The 15,951-nt window shown below is 38.3% G+C and overlaps 1 protein-coding gene across 2 annotated transcripts in view; it reads left to right on the top strand.

Annotated features, from left to right (window-relative positions):
* Nucleotides 1-234: 234 nt before the first annotated feature.
* Nucleotides 235-15,951, top strand: part of NT5DC1 (5'-nucleotidase domain containing 1) — a 125,870-nt gene continuing 110,153 nt past the window's right edge. For both annotated transcript variants that reach the window (XM_015621776.2, XM_033512829.1), the window contains exons 1-6: nucleotides 235-457; nucleotides 2,361-2,452; nucleotides 4,043-4,114; nucleotides 5,646-5,752; nucleotides 7,345-7,424; nucleotides 11,106-11,187. In XM_015621776.2, the coding sequence (XP_015477262.1) occupies nucleotides 365-457; nucleotides 2,361-2,452; nucleotides 4,043-4,114; nucleotides 5,646-5,752; nucleotides 7,345-7,424; nucleotides 11,106-11,187 (526 nt within the window). In that variant the 5' untranslated portion in view covers nucleotides 235-364. The remainder of the gene's footprint in view (nucleotides 458-2,360; nucleotides 2,453-4,042; nucleotides 4,115-5,645; nucleotides 5,753-7,344; nucleotides 7,425-11,105; nucleotides 11,188-15,951) is intronic.

Below are 15,951 nucleotides of genomic sequence, written 5' to 3'. Positions count from 1 at the left end.
CCCGCAAACACCCCCGAAGACTCGCGCTTTCGGTCTGCCAGACGAGCGGGAGCACTCCGTTCCCACGCCTGCTCCCGAGCACACAAAGCCGCGGCGGGAAGCATGTTTTTGGAATTCGAGCGCTTGGACACGCCTCCGGGCATCCTCCCTGCGCCCGCCCCTCCATCGCCGGGCTCGCCGAGGGGCTGTGCCGCAGGTGAGGGCGGCCCCGCCGGGGCTGGCCGGGGCGGGCCGAGGGCGTCCCGCGGGCCCCGCTCCGCTCTGCCCGCCACGGCTCCGCAGGAAGCGCCGCCCGCGCTCCTTCCTCCTCCCGCCTCTTTCTCCTCCTCCTCCTCCGCCCGCCTGCGGCGGCGGCGGCTCGGCGATGCAGCAGCACTTTTCCCTGGCTGAGTGCGACGTGGTGGGCTTCGACCTGGACCACACGCTCTGCCGGTACCACCTCCCGCAGAGCGCACGGGTGAGTGCGGGCTGCGCGGCCGAGGGGAGCCGCGGGAGGGGCCCCGCTCCGCCCCGCTCCCGCCGCATGCCCCACCGAAGGCAAAGAGCCGGGGAGTGGGGCCGGGACCCCTCCGGCGGGCACAGCGAGCCCGGGGCCGGCAGACATCCACGGGAGATAAGAGAAACGCAAGTGCATCCCTCGCCGGGCGCTTCCTCAGCAGGCCTCTCTGCCCGAGCGGAGGGGACAGCCATTTCTCCTTCCTTGAAAATGGTTCTTCTTTCCTGGCCGTAGCGGCTCTGAGGAAAAGGTAGAGCCCGCCCGCTAAATCCAGAGATGCTGCAGAGTGAGGAATCCGCAGCACTTTGGACAGGAGACCTTTGAGAACTTTCTGGTGCTTATAATAAAACGCCGAGTTTAGAGGGATGCGGCGCCTCTGACTTAGCCCTGTGGTCTCTTTAGAAGAGGAACTGCTGCCTGTGCTGTGCCTTCCCGCCCTTGTCACTTTCGTTTCTAAACTCCCTGGTGATCTTACATTTACTCGTCTTTCTCTGTTGATGTCAGGACTCTGTTCTGGAGCTATCTTATGTCGCGGATGCTCATGGTGTCTCACTCTCTCCCTTTCTTTGCCTCCATTCACTTGCAGTACATTTTGCACTGCACAGGACTCCCACGCTAATTGCAAGATAATTTCAGAATTTGGTATAGAAATTCATGTTTATGAGCTGTCCCATTTATTAATAGTCAGTGCATCCTGTGCTGAAAAAGTGTGCTGCTTCCCATAGCTACGTGTGAACTTTAGTGGAGAGGCATCTTGCTTGCAAAAGAGGATTCAAAAGTAACAATAAAATGTATGAGCTGTTAAATATCTAGGTGGAAACTGTGTAACACTGGGCTTACCTTCCATGTTCTTGCCATACACAAGCATGTTCTTCCTGACACAAATTCTGTCTGATGAAAGCAAACATTAGACACTTGATAACTATAAGAGGTTTTTAAAAAATGCTAAGCAACCAATGAACAAAATGGAGAAAAAAGATCCAAAAACTTTTACTAAACTTGGTGCACTCTTCATCTTCTCACAGGAGACAGAGGCAGACTGACACATGCCCATTGCATACTTCCTTATCTCTTGGAAATAAGAAATACTTTAAAAGGCTGATAGGCTCAGCTGAAGATGAAGTTGGTTCTTACTATTTCAGCATTTGCTTTCATAATTGTCTTTCTCAGACATTATTCATACTAATTCCAAGAGTATCTGTTGTAATTAAAGAAAAAAGGCCAAGGAACAGCTTTAATGAAAGAACCACGAGAAAAAGGGAGCAATTACTATTTTTGGATGGTCTTTAAGGACATGGCAGCATCTCCATAGAGCTTCTTGTATAACATTACCAGCACAGTACATTAATAAGCTGCTGAGTGTCATGCTAGGCCATTTGAACTTAGAAATAATAGCCATTTGTTCAGTAGTTGCCTCTTTTCTTCAAAATAAATTCCTTCAAATACTTTTTAAATGCCCCTAAGGATAAATGTTTACTGGTTTGGAAGCTGCTTGTTGAATCTCAGTAACCATGATATTAAAAATTTTAAAAAATAAAGCAAAAAGGATTGGGAAGGGGGAAATAGTGACTAGTCTACTATCTTGATTTCCCAACAATCCTGGAGCGCAGGGACTATAAAGCAGAATGTTGTAACCTGGGTTGTGCAGGACTCATTGCACCAGAACTCTTGTGTCTTTTCCAGCCACGACAGAAATAACCTTGGGCACTATTTCCCAGTGGAGGCAGTGGGACAGGGCCCCTATCTCCATGGCTTGATTTCACTTAGGAGGCATTAACACTCACATCTTGCCACTTTTCAAGGAAGCAATGTCTCTGATCTTACTTAATCAATATAATGAATGCATGTATTTTTTCATTTGTAGCTAATATATGATAGTTTTGCCCAGTATCTGGTAACAGAGAAGGGATATGATGAAGACTTGCTGACTCTAGCTCCAGACAGCTTAGACTTCTGGTGAGTACATTGAAAATAACGTCACTGCTTTATGCTGTAACTTTTACAAAGCTCAGAAAACAGCTTCATTTTGTAGGCAATTGATGTTATGATTGTTAAGCCCAATGGATAAATCCAAAATTACAGCTTTAAGTAGTTGTCCTAAATAGTATTTAACATGAGATAGTTGTAATGGTATTTCGAAGAGAGAACTGAGCATCCAAGCTTGCTTCGTGCTTCCAGCTGTCTGTACACAAGCCTTTTAGTTTCACTCTTTTACATCCTATTCAACAGAAACCATTAGATTTTAGTAATTTTTATCTCAACAGATGTTGTTTTGTTTGTGTAAGGCAGATTAATCACAACAGCCTTCTGAGAAACCAAGGAAAGGTGACGTTCCAGAAGGTAGCCCTTGGGTGGCACATCAGGCACAAAGCCTTGATGAAAAGGACTGAAACCCAAGTTCCTGCTCTGAACACAGTGGTTTCTGAGCAGGAACTTAATTTGAATCTTGATCTTTTAACTTCATAAGGTTATTATCTAGGCCATGGGGGTGAAGGCTTGAAGGCTAAATAATCATTAGATATAGAAACATACAGTTTTTTTTAAATAATGTATGCATTCGTGTGTAATGTTTTTTACAATTCAATATTTGACTGGTCAGTTTCCAACAAGATTGATTTCAACTTCCATGAGACAAGTGATGTATCTATCATAATTTGAGTCCTATGATGCAAGAAATCCATTGTTCAGCTCTAGATATCTTGGGTTTGGTCTCTTATTGAAGCAGGAAGTTCATTAACATAGACCTGCAAGTCCACAGTGCTGGTAACAAGTTTGTCATTGCTAATTTCCCAGGAGTCATTCATGAAAGGTTGGCATCTGCTTGCTGCCTTCATGGCATATATTCTTTCCTTTGGGTGCCTCACAGAGGATGAAGGTGTCATTACTTCCTCAGTCTCATTTATTCATTTGTATTTTAACTGCTGAACTCTGAATTAATTTTTCAAAGAACCTAAGCAAATGGCAATTCAATTATCTGGAAGACAAAGATTTATTAGGGAGGATTAGAAACTCTTGCCAAGTATCTCCAGCATTGTCAACTCTTCCCCTTGTTTGTGCTGGCTAGCAGTGCTTCTGCTTCATGTGTTCTTAGCTTATTGAGTTGCCTCATTTAGACTGATGTTCTCCCCCTCTTTTCTGTAATAACTGGTGCAATCACTCAAGTAATAACTAGAGGAGGTGCCACAAAAAAAAAAAAAAAGTCTTTAATAGAATTGACTTAAACATTTCTTAGTTTTATATGTTTGGACCTTAAACCTCCAACCAATCTATATAACAGTTCCTAAATTTAGTGGATATGGAACTGGGTTTATTTAGTGGGATTTTGCTATGTAAGGAAAAACCAATCCTCATTGTAATAATATGCAGTTAGAGAGAATTGTTCAAACATGGAAGTATTTGAAGGGTTGTGACTTGTTTAGTTTTCTCTAGCATCATAGCTGCAGAAGCACCATAGCTTCTGTAACTGCATATCACTGATAGATAAGAAGACAGCCTTCTGAAAGCATTAATTTTTTTGTTTCTTCCTTAAAATTAATTTATTCTTAGTTGCAAAGGCTTGGTATTGGACATTGAAGAAGGAAACTTCCTGAAACTTGCAGAAGATGGAACAGTTTTAAGGTAATATTGACCATAAATCTAAATTGTTAAATATAAGTTGTATTGTTAAATATACTACCATTTTATCCCCCTTCTTAATTGTCATCTCTCAATTTTATAAATATTTAAAACACTTATTTCATCATATATTCATTTGTTAGATGTAAAAGTTAAAATACTCTTTGGTAATGTGGTGTTCATTTTCTCTTAATGTTACATATGGAATCTTTTGGTAATGTTTTGATGTTGTCTGGTTGTAAATAATACCTCATTTTTAATAAAATCTGAGACTCCGAGGACACATTGAGCTTGAAAGTGAATTCATTTTTTTGGTGGCTACCAATGTACTCTTTGTCCAGGTCTGCTAAAATCCAGGGTAAGGTTTTTCTTTGGATTGAGGGTAAACTGACTTGCGAGGCAGTTAATTAGTATTAATGACTAATACTAATGACTGGAATGACTATTGTCTTTGTGCCATAGACATTCAAAATTCTGCAAGTGTACAATATCTAATTTAAATAGCCTGAGATAAATTAACCACAGAAAGTTATACATTCACTTTTGGAATTCTGGGGGCTTTCCACTTAAAAGTTGTTTTGCAGTCATCACTTTCAGTAAATCCTTAGGGGGTTTTTTTGTTGGTTTTTTTTCTTTAGATATAGGAGACTGCTATTTTAAATAAAAATCTGAAAAGTAAATGTACTTAAAGTATATCAATCGTAGTCCCATTTCTTCCTAATTTTGTTCCAGAATAAAAATCTATGTAATTTAGAATGCAAGACAGACTATACTTTTTTCTTTTTTTTTTCTGAGAACATGTGGAAGAAGGAGCTTGAGGATGCTAAAGAAACACACATCTCATTAAAAGAAGAAAGAAATACTTTTGAGTCATTATTGTGTGTCCCAAAATTAATTTAATAGCATGAATTTTGGAGTATTAAATGCAGAATTGAAGATTACAGGATATACCTCATTAAAGGGAAGAATGATACAGAGTTACCTCTCCTGGTATTGCTTGCATTTGCTTCAAAATGGGACCCAATCTGATGGTCTGAGCAGTTAATTTGTAGTACCTAAAAAGGCTTGTGTGTAGTTATGTATTAAAAAGCTGCTTGCAGGGCCCAAACTAGCACTTTTCCATAGTTTCCCTGCATTCTGTGAATGTTACCAGGCGTCAGAACGATGTATAGGCTTTCTGCACTGTGCTTTATTGTGCAGTGTATATTGATAGCTCAAGTATAGCGAGTGTCCTCACACAATTGAAAACATTCGAGCAATACAGAGTGATTGTGTTAGCAGGTGAGGCACAGTAGCTGTGCCCCCAGCCAACCAAACCTTTGTGTTGTAAGGCCTTTATCGAGAACTGGAATGTATATGATAAAAGCTTAGTAGGTCCTGGGAAACTTCTAAGCTATAAAGAGAGTCAGTTTTGATCAGCTTGCATGCACTGTAATTCAATTTCAGTGTGTAACTTTGCACAAGTAGTAGTTTAGATGTTTTCAACTACTTTCTGTTTTGTTTTGTTTTATAAACAACTTGATGCATCAAACAGGGCAAGCCATGGTACAAAGAGCATGACATCCGAAGAGATCCTGGAGATCTATGGAAGGAAGGAGTGGAAGCATTTTAATACAGTCAGTGGAATGGTTTCACGCACAGGTAGCTATACTTTAGCATGTCCTCTTCTTTAAAATTCCTCTGGTCCATTCAGTACCTCATACTGTTAAGAACTAACACAGATTTATAAGAATACTTTAGCTGGGAATTATTAGAACAGGTAAATGGATTGGGGAAGATTTGGTTTTTATGTGTTTTTAACTTCTAGTACTAGAATTCACCTTCAATTTATTTTGTGGTATTTATTTTATGGTAAGACAAATGAGCTGACATGATAGGCATGTTTTGGTGATAGTGGTGGTCACAATGTCTCTTGATGAAGTAGACTGATACAACCAGTATCACGATTTAAACTGAGCTGGCAACTGAGGACCATACAGCTGCTCATTCACTCCCACCCTGCCCAGGCCCAGTAGGCAGGAGAATCAGACAGAATGGTAAATCTCATGGGTTGAGAACAATTTATAATTGAAATGAAATGTTATAATAATAAATATACTAAAAATACTACTAATAATTATTGTAATGATAAGGAAACAGAGCCTCAGAACCCAAGAGGAACAGATGATGCACAATACAATTGCTCAATACCTGATGACTGATATCCTATCTCATTTAGGACAAACCTTAAATTTTTCTTAATTGTTGACTTACTGCCACTAATCCTGTAGTAACAGGAGGTCTAGGCACAGGTGCAAAGAGCAAAGCAGGTTTAGAAACAAAACTTCTCCCCTTGCATTTTAGGTTCCTGTGTTTAAGACAGGAGTCACTTTGAAGGAGCTGTGGCTAGGTTTGTGTTCTTGCTCTGTGTTTCCTCTCCGTTTTTCTTTGATCTTGGCAGTTGAGAATAACACAGGAAGTTCTCACTTAAGGTGCATTTTGTTACGAAATGGAGATACTTTCCTTGAGATTTTGCTGACTGCAAATGCAATGTTTATTCTAAACTGCAGGTAATCTTTTGCAAAATGGAGGAAGAAAGATGTTTTCTTTGATCATAAAGGAAATGTGTTTTTCTTTTTCACTGAAACATGCACTTGGTCTCTGTTGTGAATGAAGATCATGAAAAAAAATAAATTGCTGGTTAATTAATTTCACTCCTTGAAGAGAGTTGTTGAGCATGACCATAGTCTGGGAGAACATTTGCACCCTCCTGATACAGTTCCGTTTTGGGGATTGATGTAATAATGGTAGCATGCTTCCCCTTGGGCTGAGGGGAACTGCAACATGAGTGTGCAAAGCACATGACTGTGCCAAACCTGTCCAAATGTCTCTGAACTTCTTAAACACTTTTCTTGTGTTTTCACTACTAGGGAAATAGATATTTTGGAAGAGTTGAAAGATACTGTCCTGAATTAAAACTCATGGTTCTCCCTCTTTTCTTTTACCTGGGCTTTTGGAATCTTAAAATGTCTTGTCAAAATCTCGCTGCCTTCATATAGGTAAACAACTTTAAGTTGCCAATTATGTCAACCAAAAGTTAGACTCTGTTAACAATGATTGGGAAATAGATAATGCTTATTACCAGTAAAATACAAATAGGAGCTTATATTATTATTTATATGTAATTTTTATTTGTAATTAAAGCATACAGTAAAGAGGTGTTTAAACTGTATTTTTTAAATTATCTTTTCCAGCTAAATATTATTTGTATGATAATTATTTTGACCTGCCAGGAGCTCTCTTGTGTGCAAGGGTTGTGGACAGCTTAGATCAGGTAAGAACTGGATTATGTGAAAATTATGTGTTGCATTATCTTTTTCTTCTGCCACCACATCTCTTGCATGCATTATTAAATGCATAAAAGTTTGGTATTGAACAGCATCAAGGTCTTTTTCTCATTTGGACTATTCCATGTTAGACTTACTGTATTAAAGTTGTCCATGAAGATAATTGTGAGCTACATGGCATGTTCAAAATAAAAGTACTTCCACCAGAGGGCACAAATAACTAGGATACTAATGGAAATATGCTGTTTCCTCAAGTTTACCCTGTAGTATGCACAATGTAGTTCTTAAAGTCTCCTTTAATTATGCTTGATTGTACTTGAAATAAATACAGTATTTCTTTGAATTACACAATTTGCTAATTTGCAAGATGTTAAAGAGTGAATGAAGCTTCATTTAATCTTTTTTTGAGCTTGCTTTTGTCCTAAATATACAAGATACACAGATCAATATCTGTGTACAAAGATATAAATACACCCCTGGCGTAGTATCTTTTAAATGTTTTTTCCTCTGCTAAACAGTAAATTAAATTCTTAAGGTGGAAAATACAGTTGCTTGAACATTTTTCAGTGCTATTTAGATAGATAGAATGTCCTAAATTCTACCTTTGACATTTGGTAATAATTGTTTTGTTGTGTAAAAGAAGGTTTGAATGTTTAACTTGCATGCAGGTGGAGGTAGGAGAGGGTTCTTCTCATAGAGTAACTTGTGTTGATGTCAAAAGAGTACTGAGGTACTCTTCTGACTAGAAGTACCAAAGCACTGAAGGCCTGAAGATTGCCAATACTTAACCTTGTCTGCAGAGTGAAAGTCCGAGTCTGTGAGATGAGTATCTGGGGTCTCTTTGGATGTTAGGTGGCTTGCAGCTTTAGCCTTCACTCCAAAATAGCATGCTGAGTAGATTGCTGCCTAAATCCATGTGCTGCATGAAGAGTTAGCTATAACTAGCTTATCAGGGAAGCATGGAGGACAAGTGGTCGGTAAGACTCTTAATTTTCTGCCTGATTAATCTCCTTCCCCTAAGCTGTTCACAGCTTAGAAGAAACCTGTTGCGGTTGTGACACCTGTATTATATTTAATTTAGACTCAGCAGAAATCACCTGCTTGTTAAGAGAGAAAGCACTTCATAGCATGTGTGTAATAAGCTTTCACATCCAGTTACTAGATCGCAGGCTGGAGCACTGACCCGGGATTGGTGCCATCTTCAGCCAGAGGGGATTAAACCCGTGCTGTTCCTCTGCAGAGCCACGAGAAGTGGGTCATGCACCCTCTTTATCTCCTAGCAGTCCTCAAGTATTTTACTGGCTGTCAGCCCTATTTCAACAGGAGGGCTACAGTAATTCCCTGCAAGGTTAGCAGCAGCCACTTGAGAAAGATGCGAGGCAGGAGGTGGTCAGCGTCTCCAGCCCAGAACTCATGCCTGCAAAATGCAGCATCCTAAGGATTAGAAACAATCACATTTTCTTCTTCCACATTTCTAAAAGAAAGTAGATCCTTCTGTGTCCTGTTCTATGAGCCTGCTTACAACATGCTATTTTCTTAGCATTTCCAGACAACATTCTAGGTTCAAGAAAGCTTTCTACTGGAAGCAGATGTGAGAATTACTAAGTTTGGATTAAAGTGGGTTTAGACATGAGTTGGATGCTGGACTACCCTGCACTGTTAAAAATGTATCTGTTTTTGCTGTGTCTAGAGCCAGAACTCTTACGTGTTTACAGACAAAGCATGGGAGTTTTTGATCTTCACTCTGATGAGCTAAACCAAACATTGCTTTGTCTTGATGGTTCAGCTAATAAAATCATATTTTGTAATCATACCAAAATCATGGTGGACTGGATGGCCATGATTTCTCTCTGCTTTTCTCTCTTCTTTTTGGAATTGGTCAGTTTTCTTTTACATCTTGTATGCAATGGCTGAAGATATGCAAGAAATTAGTTTAAGTTATTTTAGTCTCCTCCGAGTTCAAATGTTTCGAAGGAAGTGTACCCAGTTTTAAACTACTATGCATCTGTCCTCAAAAAGAGCACTCTGAGGAACTTTTGGTTCAGTTCAGTACTTTTTTTTTTTTAAGAGAAACAAGCAAAAAAACCCAGAACCCTAAGGGCTAAGTCAGCCACATGGAGTGTGAGGGGAGAAGAGAGTTGAATCTGTCTGTCTTGAGAAGAGTGCTAGCTTAGGCTACTTGCATTGCCTCTAGACAGATGGTCCCCACTATCCCCTGTACATAGCTTTGAATAATCACCCTTGGTTTAGCATCCTTGGCTAGCTGAAGCTGACATACGAAACCTTTTCTCTTTATTAGCTCATTTATGTATTTCTGTGGCAGTTTGCTATAGGAATGGATTAAAAAAATATTCTGAAAGCCACAGCACCATATCTTTCCTGCTTTTAACCTGTAGAGCTGATGGATGATAAGCAAACTGCGCTTGTCAGTTATACACAAAAGACCTTGTTTGTGTGACTTGCCGATTGTGAAAGTAAAGGCAGACTGTTCTCTGGAAGCCTCCATGGCAGGTTTGGCCTGAAATAGCAGTTTACTTCAGTATATATAAACTACATGTTTTTGGTTTTTGTTTGGCAATGTTTGGGCTTGGAGGTTTTTTCCAGTTTCTGAATGTTTTCCTTGCTACAAAATGCTTTATGCTTACAGAATGGCTCATTATTCAGGTATTAGTGCAGGCATCAATGCACAGAGGGCAGCAGTGCCCTGAAACTGCTAACACTTACCTTGAAATTTATCCTAATGTGGAAGGCCTGCAGCAGCATTACAGAAATACTTTCCATGACACATAAAGACTATTCCACCTGCTTTACTGCTGACAAGTTACTCTGTAACTGAGCACCTCTTACGGGCTCTGTAGCTAATCCTCTACTCTGTAATACTGGCTAGCTGTGTAATTGCATCTGTTTCATTCATCACTACTAAAATTTGTGGTGTTTGAGAGTGTTGTTGGGCTCAGCAGGTTGAGGTTTTCCTTTCCCATGTGAGAGGCTGAAGGCGGAGCTGAGGTCAACTGGAGCTCTGCTATGCCTGGGAAGCTTTCTAGGAATGGCGAGAGACTGTTCACAATCGTGGATCACCTTCTCCTGTCTTTCTGCCAGAGCTGGGGTTTGGCATTTTTCAGAGCACAGTGCCATGAACTGCTACTCAGCCAGGCTTCTGGATGAGTGTTTTATACCATGTTTGGGGTAAGGTTCTTGGCAGAAGGGCACTACCTCTAAATTATAGTGAAGGGATTTGTCAGTTCTTAAGGTGGAAGGTGGTACAAATGCCATGCTGTGGATAATGTCAACATGCTAATTAAGTTCAGTATCTGCAGCCCTGGACACTTCTTTTTCCCAAATGTCAGTGGGATGGGATGCTCATGCTGTAAGTTCCTGTTCTATCTGATGCCCCTTTTTGCTGTAATGTTTTAGAGCTCCTCACAAATATTAAGCATTTCTCCTTTTCCCTTCCTCCTCTCATGGTAACCCTCTAAGAGGGACATAACTTGCCTGCAGTTACACAATGTTAATCTGGGTACTACTGAATACTGATGTCCTGAATTCTAGTGTCTTAAGACTGTTTTACTTCATATAATTTTGTTAATTCATGGCATTTCTGTCACTGTTTCAAAGCTTGTAATAGCTGATACTTGATATAATGACTAGGTTCCTTTTCATGCTTACAGCATAATGGTCAGAAAAAATATGACTTCTGGAAGGACATGGTGGCTGCTATCCAACATAACTATAAAATATCAGCTTTTAAAGGTAAGTGGGTTCACTGAAGACTCACTGTAACAGCTGAAAATATTACATGTGCTTGCCAGAGCAAATATGTCTGCAAGTACACTGTAGGCTACTCAGCAAACCTTTTATTTTTCAAGTTTTTAAATAGTTGTATAGTAAACAAATGTTTTCCCTGGAATAAAACATCTTTATCATAACTATTTCTGTTTCATTTCACTGCTTTGATATCTTTAATAACATTTCTGATGTGCTATTTCACTCAATATTTCAATTTTTATTGCTATTGCAACTCATTTTAGAAGGAAAAATGGTTTCTTACTGTGATTGATATGTTAATGTGGATACCCTTGAACTGTGTTTTGAATCTATTCCTTATGATCTTGTAATGATATAGAAAATCAGAAATGAATTGGGGAAAGAAATTCAAGTACTAACTCATATTTGATGATTTTCTTTAGCAATCTAGTTTTGATTAGAATTCCTCATGTAGTATTGACACAGTAGAGAGGTTTTGAACTTCCTAAAATTTGCAGAAGACCATTTTTTAATAACAGTGTTTCTCTACCCAAAACCAACATTATAAAACTATAATATAAATTAGAATTGGAAAACATCTGGGATGCTGTTCAGCAAGACATTATTTTCCTTCCTTCACAAGCATAACTTCAGAGTTACTATCAGGCATACAAAATAATAAGTTGATTATAAAGGCTAACAATTCTGTGTGCACACAGTTAATTGAAATAATTTTTAATAATATTTCTTGTAAAACATTTGTATGCACCTCAGTTCTGAATTCTTAACTACCTTAGTTGATGCAACATTCACTAGATGCAGGTGCAGTCTTTACCTTCTTAGAACTCATTTTTTGTTCACCTCAGCTGTCTCACTTTCTGTATTCCTTTCAAATGTAATTGACAAAATTGTGTCAGAGGGATTCCAAGCAAAAATGGAAATTGATACCAAGTATCAAATTTGGTAAAAATAGTAAAAACCAGCAAGATATTTCCAAACTGCTTTGTTTTGTTGCTGTTGCTGTGTTTCCCTTGGAGCTTAGAGTGTGACTGGGAGTTGTGAATTGCCCTAGGAACTCACGCATACACAAAAATAAATTTATCCTTTCTTTTCTGCTGATACAAAATCAACCCTAATCAACTGTAATATTTTTTTTTTTTAGAATTTTTGTTAATTCTCTTCTTCAAACTGTGAGAGCTCTTATTTTAAAAAGGCATGGATCATGCAGCAAAAAGAAGAATTTTTAAAAGTGCTATTTGGAAATTAATGAGATCCAAAAAATGTTAGTCTAAACTTTGAAGTCATACAAGTAATTGCTTAGTTTCTCAGTTTTATTTATATGTGTCTGCTTGTGTGTACACTTGGACATTTATACTTATATCTATCAATCAGGTGCCTATTTCTATATGTAAATCTGGAATCTGAAAACAAAATTTGTGATATTACTTAATCCTTTCTAGCTTCTGTCAGATGCACATGCATTCATAAGAGTGTTAAAAAATATAGGGAAGTGTAGTAACTGATAGGAACAAGTTTTATGGGATAAAAGTTTGTAATATCAGAAGTGAGACAATGCAGATTATATGTGCTACTTAAATATTGTAATACAAGAAAGTGATATACTCTGTCATGCATCATTTTGAGAGGCTTCACAGTGGTTTTATTTTCCATTTAATAACATGGTCAAGTAGCTGAAGCACTAAACAGGGAGTCAGAAGAACCAGAGATAACTTCTTCCTGTATCACTTACCAGTGATTTTCCCATGAAGCATCTCTTTTTGCTTTAGGACCCTCTGTGACACCAGAATGAGGGTACTAATCTTCTATCACTGCTGACAGTGATTTATTTTTCTCAATTTCACATCTCACATAACTTCCTGGGGAAACTCTCAAACCTGGATCCCAACATCTACATACCCGGAAACCCCAGTGTCTTTCACAACCCAGAATCTGGCCTGAAAACCACAGCCTTTTGACTTAACTCCATGTCTCGTAGAGGGTTTAACCCTTCGGAGAAAAATAGTGCTCATTAACAGTTAGTCAAGGTAAAATTTCAAAAGTAAACTTATTAAGTGGTCAGTTGAGGGGACGCAAAGTTCCCAACTCAAAACATCGTCTTAGTGGTGCCATTGTCAGTGGCGGAGCAGAACGACTGACCGCTTTATTTTTTGAAATTCACTGAGTGTTTGCAGTTCACTTTGATTTGTTGTCAGTATGCCCTTGTGTCTCTATGTCCCTTCCCTTTTTCACAGAATTTTTTTGATCATAATCAGGTGTCTGATAGATTTTGCTTTTCATTGTCTTAGCTATGGTAATTGCCTTAGATAATTGCCCTATGATATTTTTTTTGGATGACTCTTTCAGATAGGCATGATTGTCCTGACTCAGCTTGATGAAGGATATTAACCCACTCTTCTCCTTGTAAAAAGTGAAGAGCTGAGGCTTGCAAAAGGAAAGTAAGGGGGCTCCCAAATAGTCATGTTATTTTAGGCATTCCGTTGTGAAAAATAATTTAAAAAAAAAAAAAAAAAAGAAAATCTATGAAACAATACTATCAGAAAAGCATGGTGTCAGATAGCAGTGGACACAGATATTTGCAATGTGGTCATTTCTTACCTAGTAATACCTGTAAGAGAGCTCTCTGCAGTTCATATCCCTGCTGAGCCTTACGTTACTTGGGAATCCATTTTACTCTCAGTACTTTAGTCTTATTACTGGAATATTTTGTGACTGTAAGCTGATTAACATTACCTCGACTGCATTGGATTTAGTGGACGTTTTATAGATAGTAGTAAAAGCAATTTTAAAGAAAACATCACGGGGCAATGTATTTTACACTATTAAGTTATGTGGACATATTATGGAAACAAAGTGTGCTCTTCAGAGCTAATAAAAGCTTGAAGTACTGTATAATTATTTCCTTCTGAAAAATTTCAGATTTGATTATTTTTTTGACAGAAAAATCAATAGCTTTTATTGGGAAATGTTGCCAAGTATAACTTCTTAAAACAGAAATTTGTAAAATTCCTTGTCTTAAAGGCTACTTTCCCTCTCTTGAAGACTTACTTTCCCTGTAATTTTCCTGCCACTTCTGAAAACTGTACCATCTGTGGCAATGTAGTTACAATTATGTATTTGTAATATTTTCAATCAGTTTATAAGATTATATTTCATTTTGGAAGTAAAAACATCATGGCTGATAGGGCAGCAGACTTCATAAATTGCCCATAAGAAGGCTTGTTGGGATACACATTTTTTATCACAAGTTTATGGTCTTGGCAGAATATAATGAATCTAGATGTCTTGATATGTATGTTTGATCTTTTGTACACAACTTCAGATATAAGAAACAAAAAGCAAAGATGGCCAAAAGAAAAACAGTCTTCCAAAAATTGTGCAAAATATTAGTAGTTACTAATGCTTATGTGCCAGTGATATCTTTATTTGTCTCAATTGTGAAAAGATGTACCAAAGAAGCAAGTGAAAACTAAATTTGTTAGATTTCTTTGCTGTGCTTTCCAACTAAATACAGAAGGGATTGTTTGGGTGCTTCATGTTTTTGATCACTTAAGGCTTCAGAAATTTCAGTACTTGTTTAGAAGTGATTTTGTACTATTACAGGCTCTTAAGTTTTCATTTGAATCTCATGTTGGATTTTCTTTCCGTTCATATCCAAGATCCAGAAGAAACAGTGGTTTTGGAAGGGTTTTATCTTTAGATAGATTGCTAATCTTCTTGTGGAGAAAATATTAAAAAACAAACTTAAAAATCTCACAGACCTTCTTAAGATCCCCTCTAAACTGAAAATCCAAAGCTAAAATCAAAGCTGTGCTTTTGCCACAATTTGCTGTGTCATCTATAGCTTTTCAGTTTTTGGAGTTGTTTTTTCAGTGACTTAATACCTGAGCAATTATGAAAAGACTTTAAAAAGCCAGGCATGAGGTTCCAAGCTGTAAACTTACCTGAAGTCCCACATGTTCAAGGAACAAAGACATAAAGGACAAAACCAGATTTCAAGTGGATGGATGGATGGATGGATGGATGATAAGGGTTAATGAACTATGCTTTTAAGAATGCTGCCTGGGCCCAGTTTCTTCTAAGTTAATTGGAATCACTGGGCAATGTGCTTCTGAGCTGCTGAGCACCAAGCATCTCCAACAATTTCAAGCATGTGCTTTGGCATACATTCCATATGTAAAGTAATTAACCAGAAGCCTACTACTTAGTCATATTTCCCAGCTCCCATATCCAGTTCCTCTATTTGTTTCTGAAACAAAAGTTCCAAGTTGGTAGAGTGGATAGGCAGCAGGTCATGCTATGTTTAAGTACCAGGAAGTGCTGTTTAGCTAATGTTCATTTACTGAATTACTGCCTTAACCAAAAGTTTCCTTAGCAGCGCTTAGAAAGGAAAAAAAAAAAAAAACTTAAAGAATTTAACCTACTTCATGGTAGGTCTTTACAGTTTCCAAAACATAATATGGTTTTGCTCGTGATGGGTCAACCATCAAGCAAAATGTATCCTAGCTTTTTTATTAATCCCAGTATATTATCAAGTATTTATGATATTGCTGATTTTGAATGTATGTAACATAACAAGCCTCAAGTTCTGCTTTCATGAGGAAATGGTAATATCACAAAAATTTTAAATATAGGTGTACATACTTTCAGTGCAAGTGATTAAAAGCTTCTGTTTAAAAAAAAAAGATGCCAACTATGGTAGTTTTAAGGGTTCATAAGGTTTTATGAACTGATATATATGTATCATACATG

Source organism: Parus major, chromosome 3 (genome assembly GCF_001522545.3).
Source record: "Parus major isolate Abel chromosome 3, Parus_major1.1, whole genome shotgun sequence".
Lineage (NCBI taxonomy): Eukaryota > Metazoa > Chordata > Aves > Passeriformes > Paridae > Parus > Parus major.
This window is presented reverse-complemented; position numbering and strand designations above follow the sequence as displayed.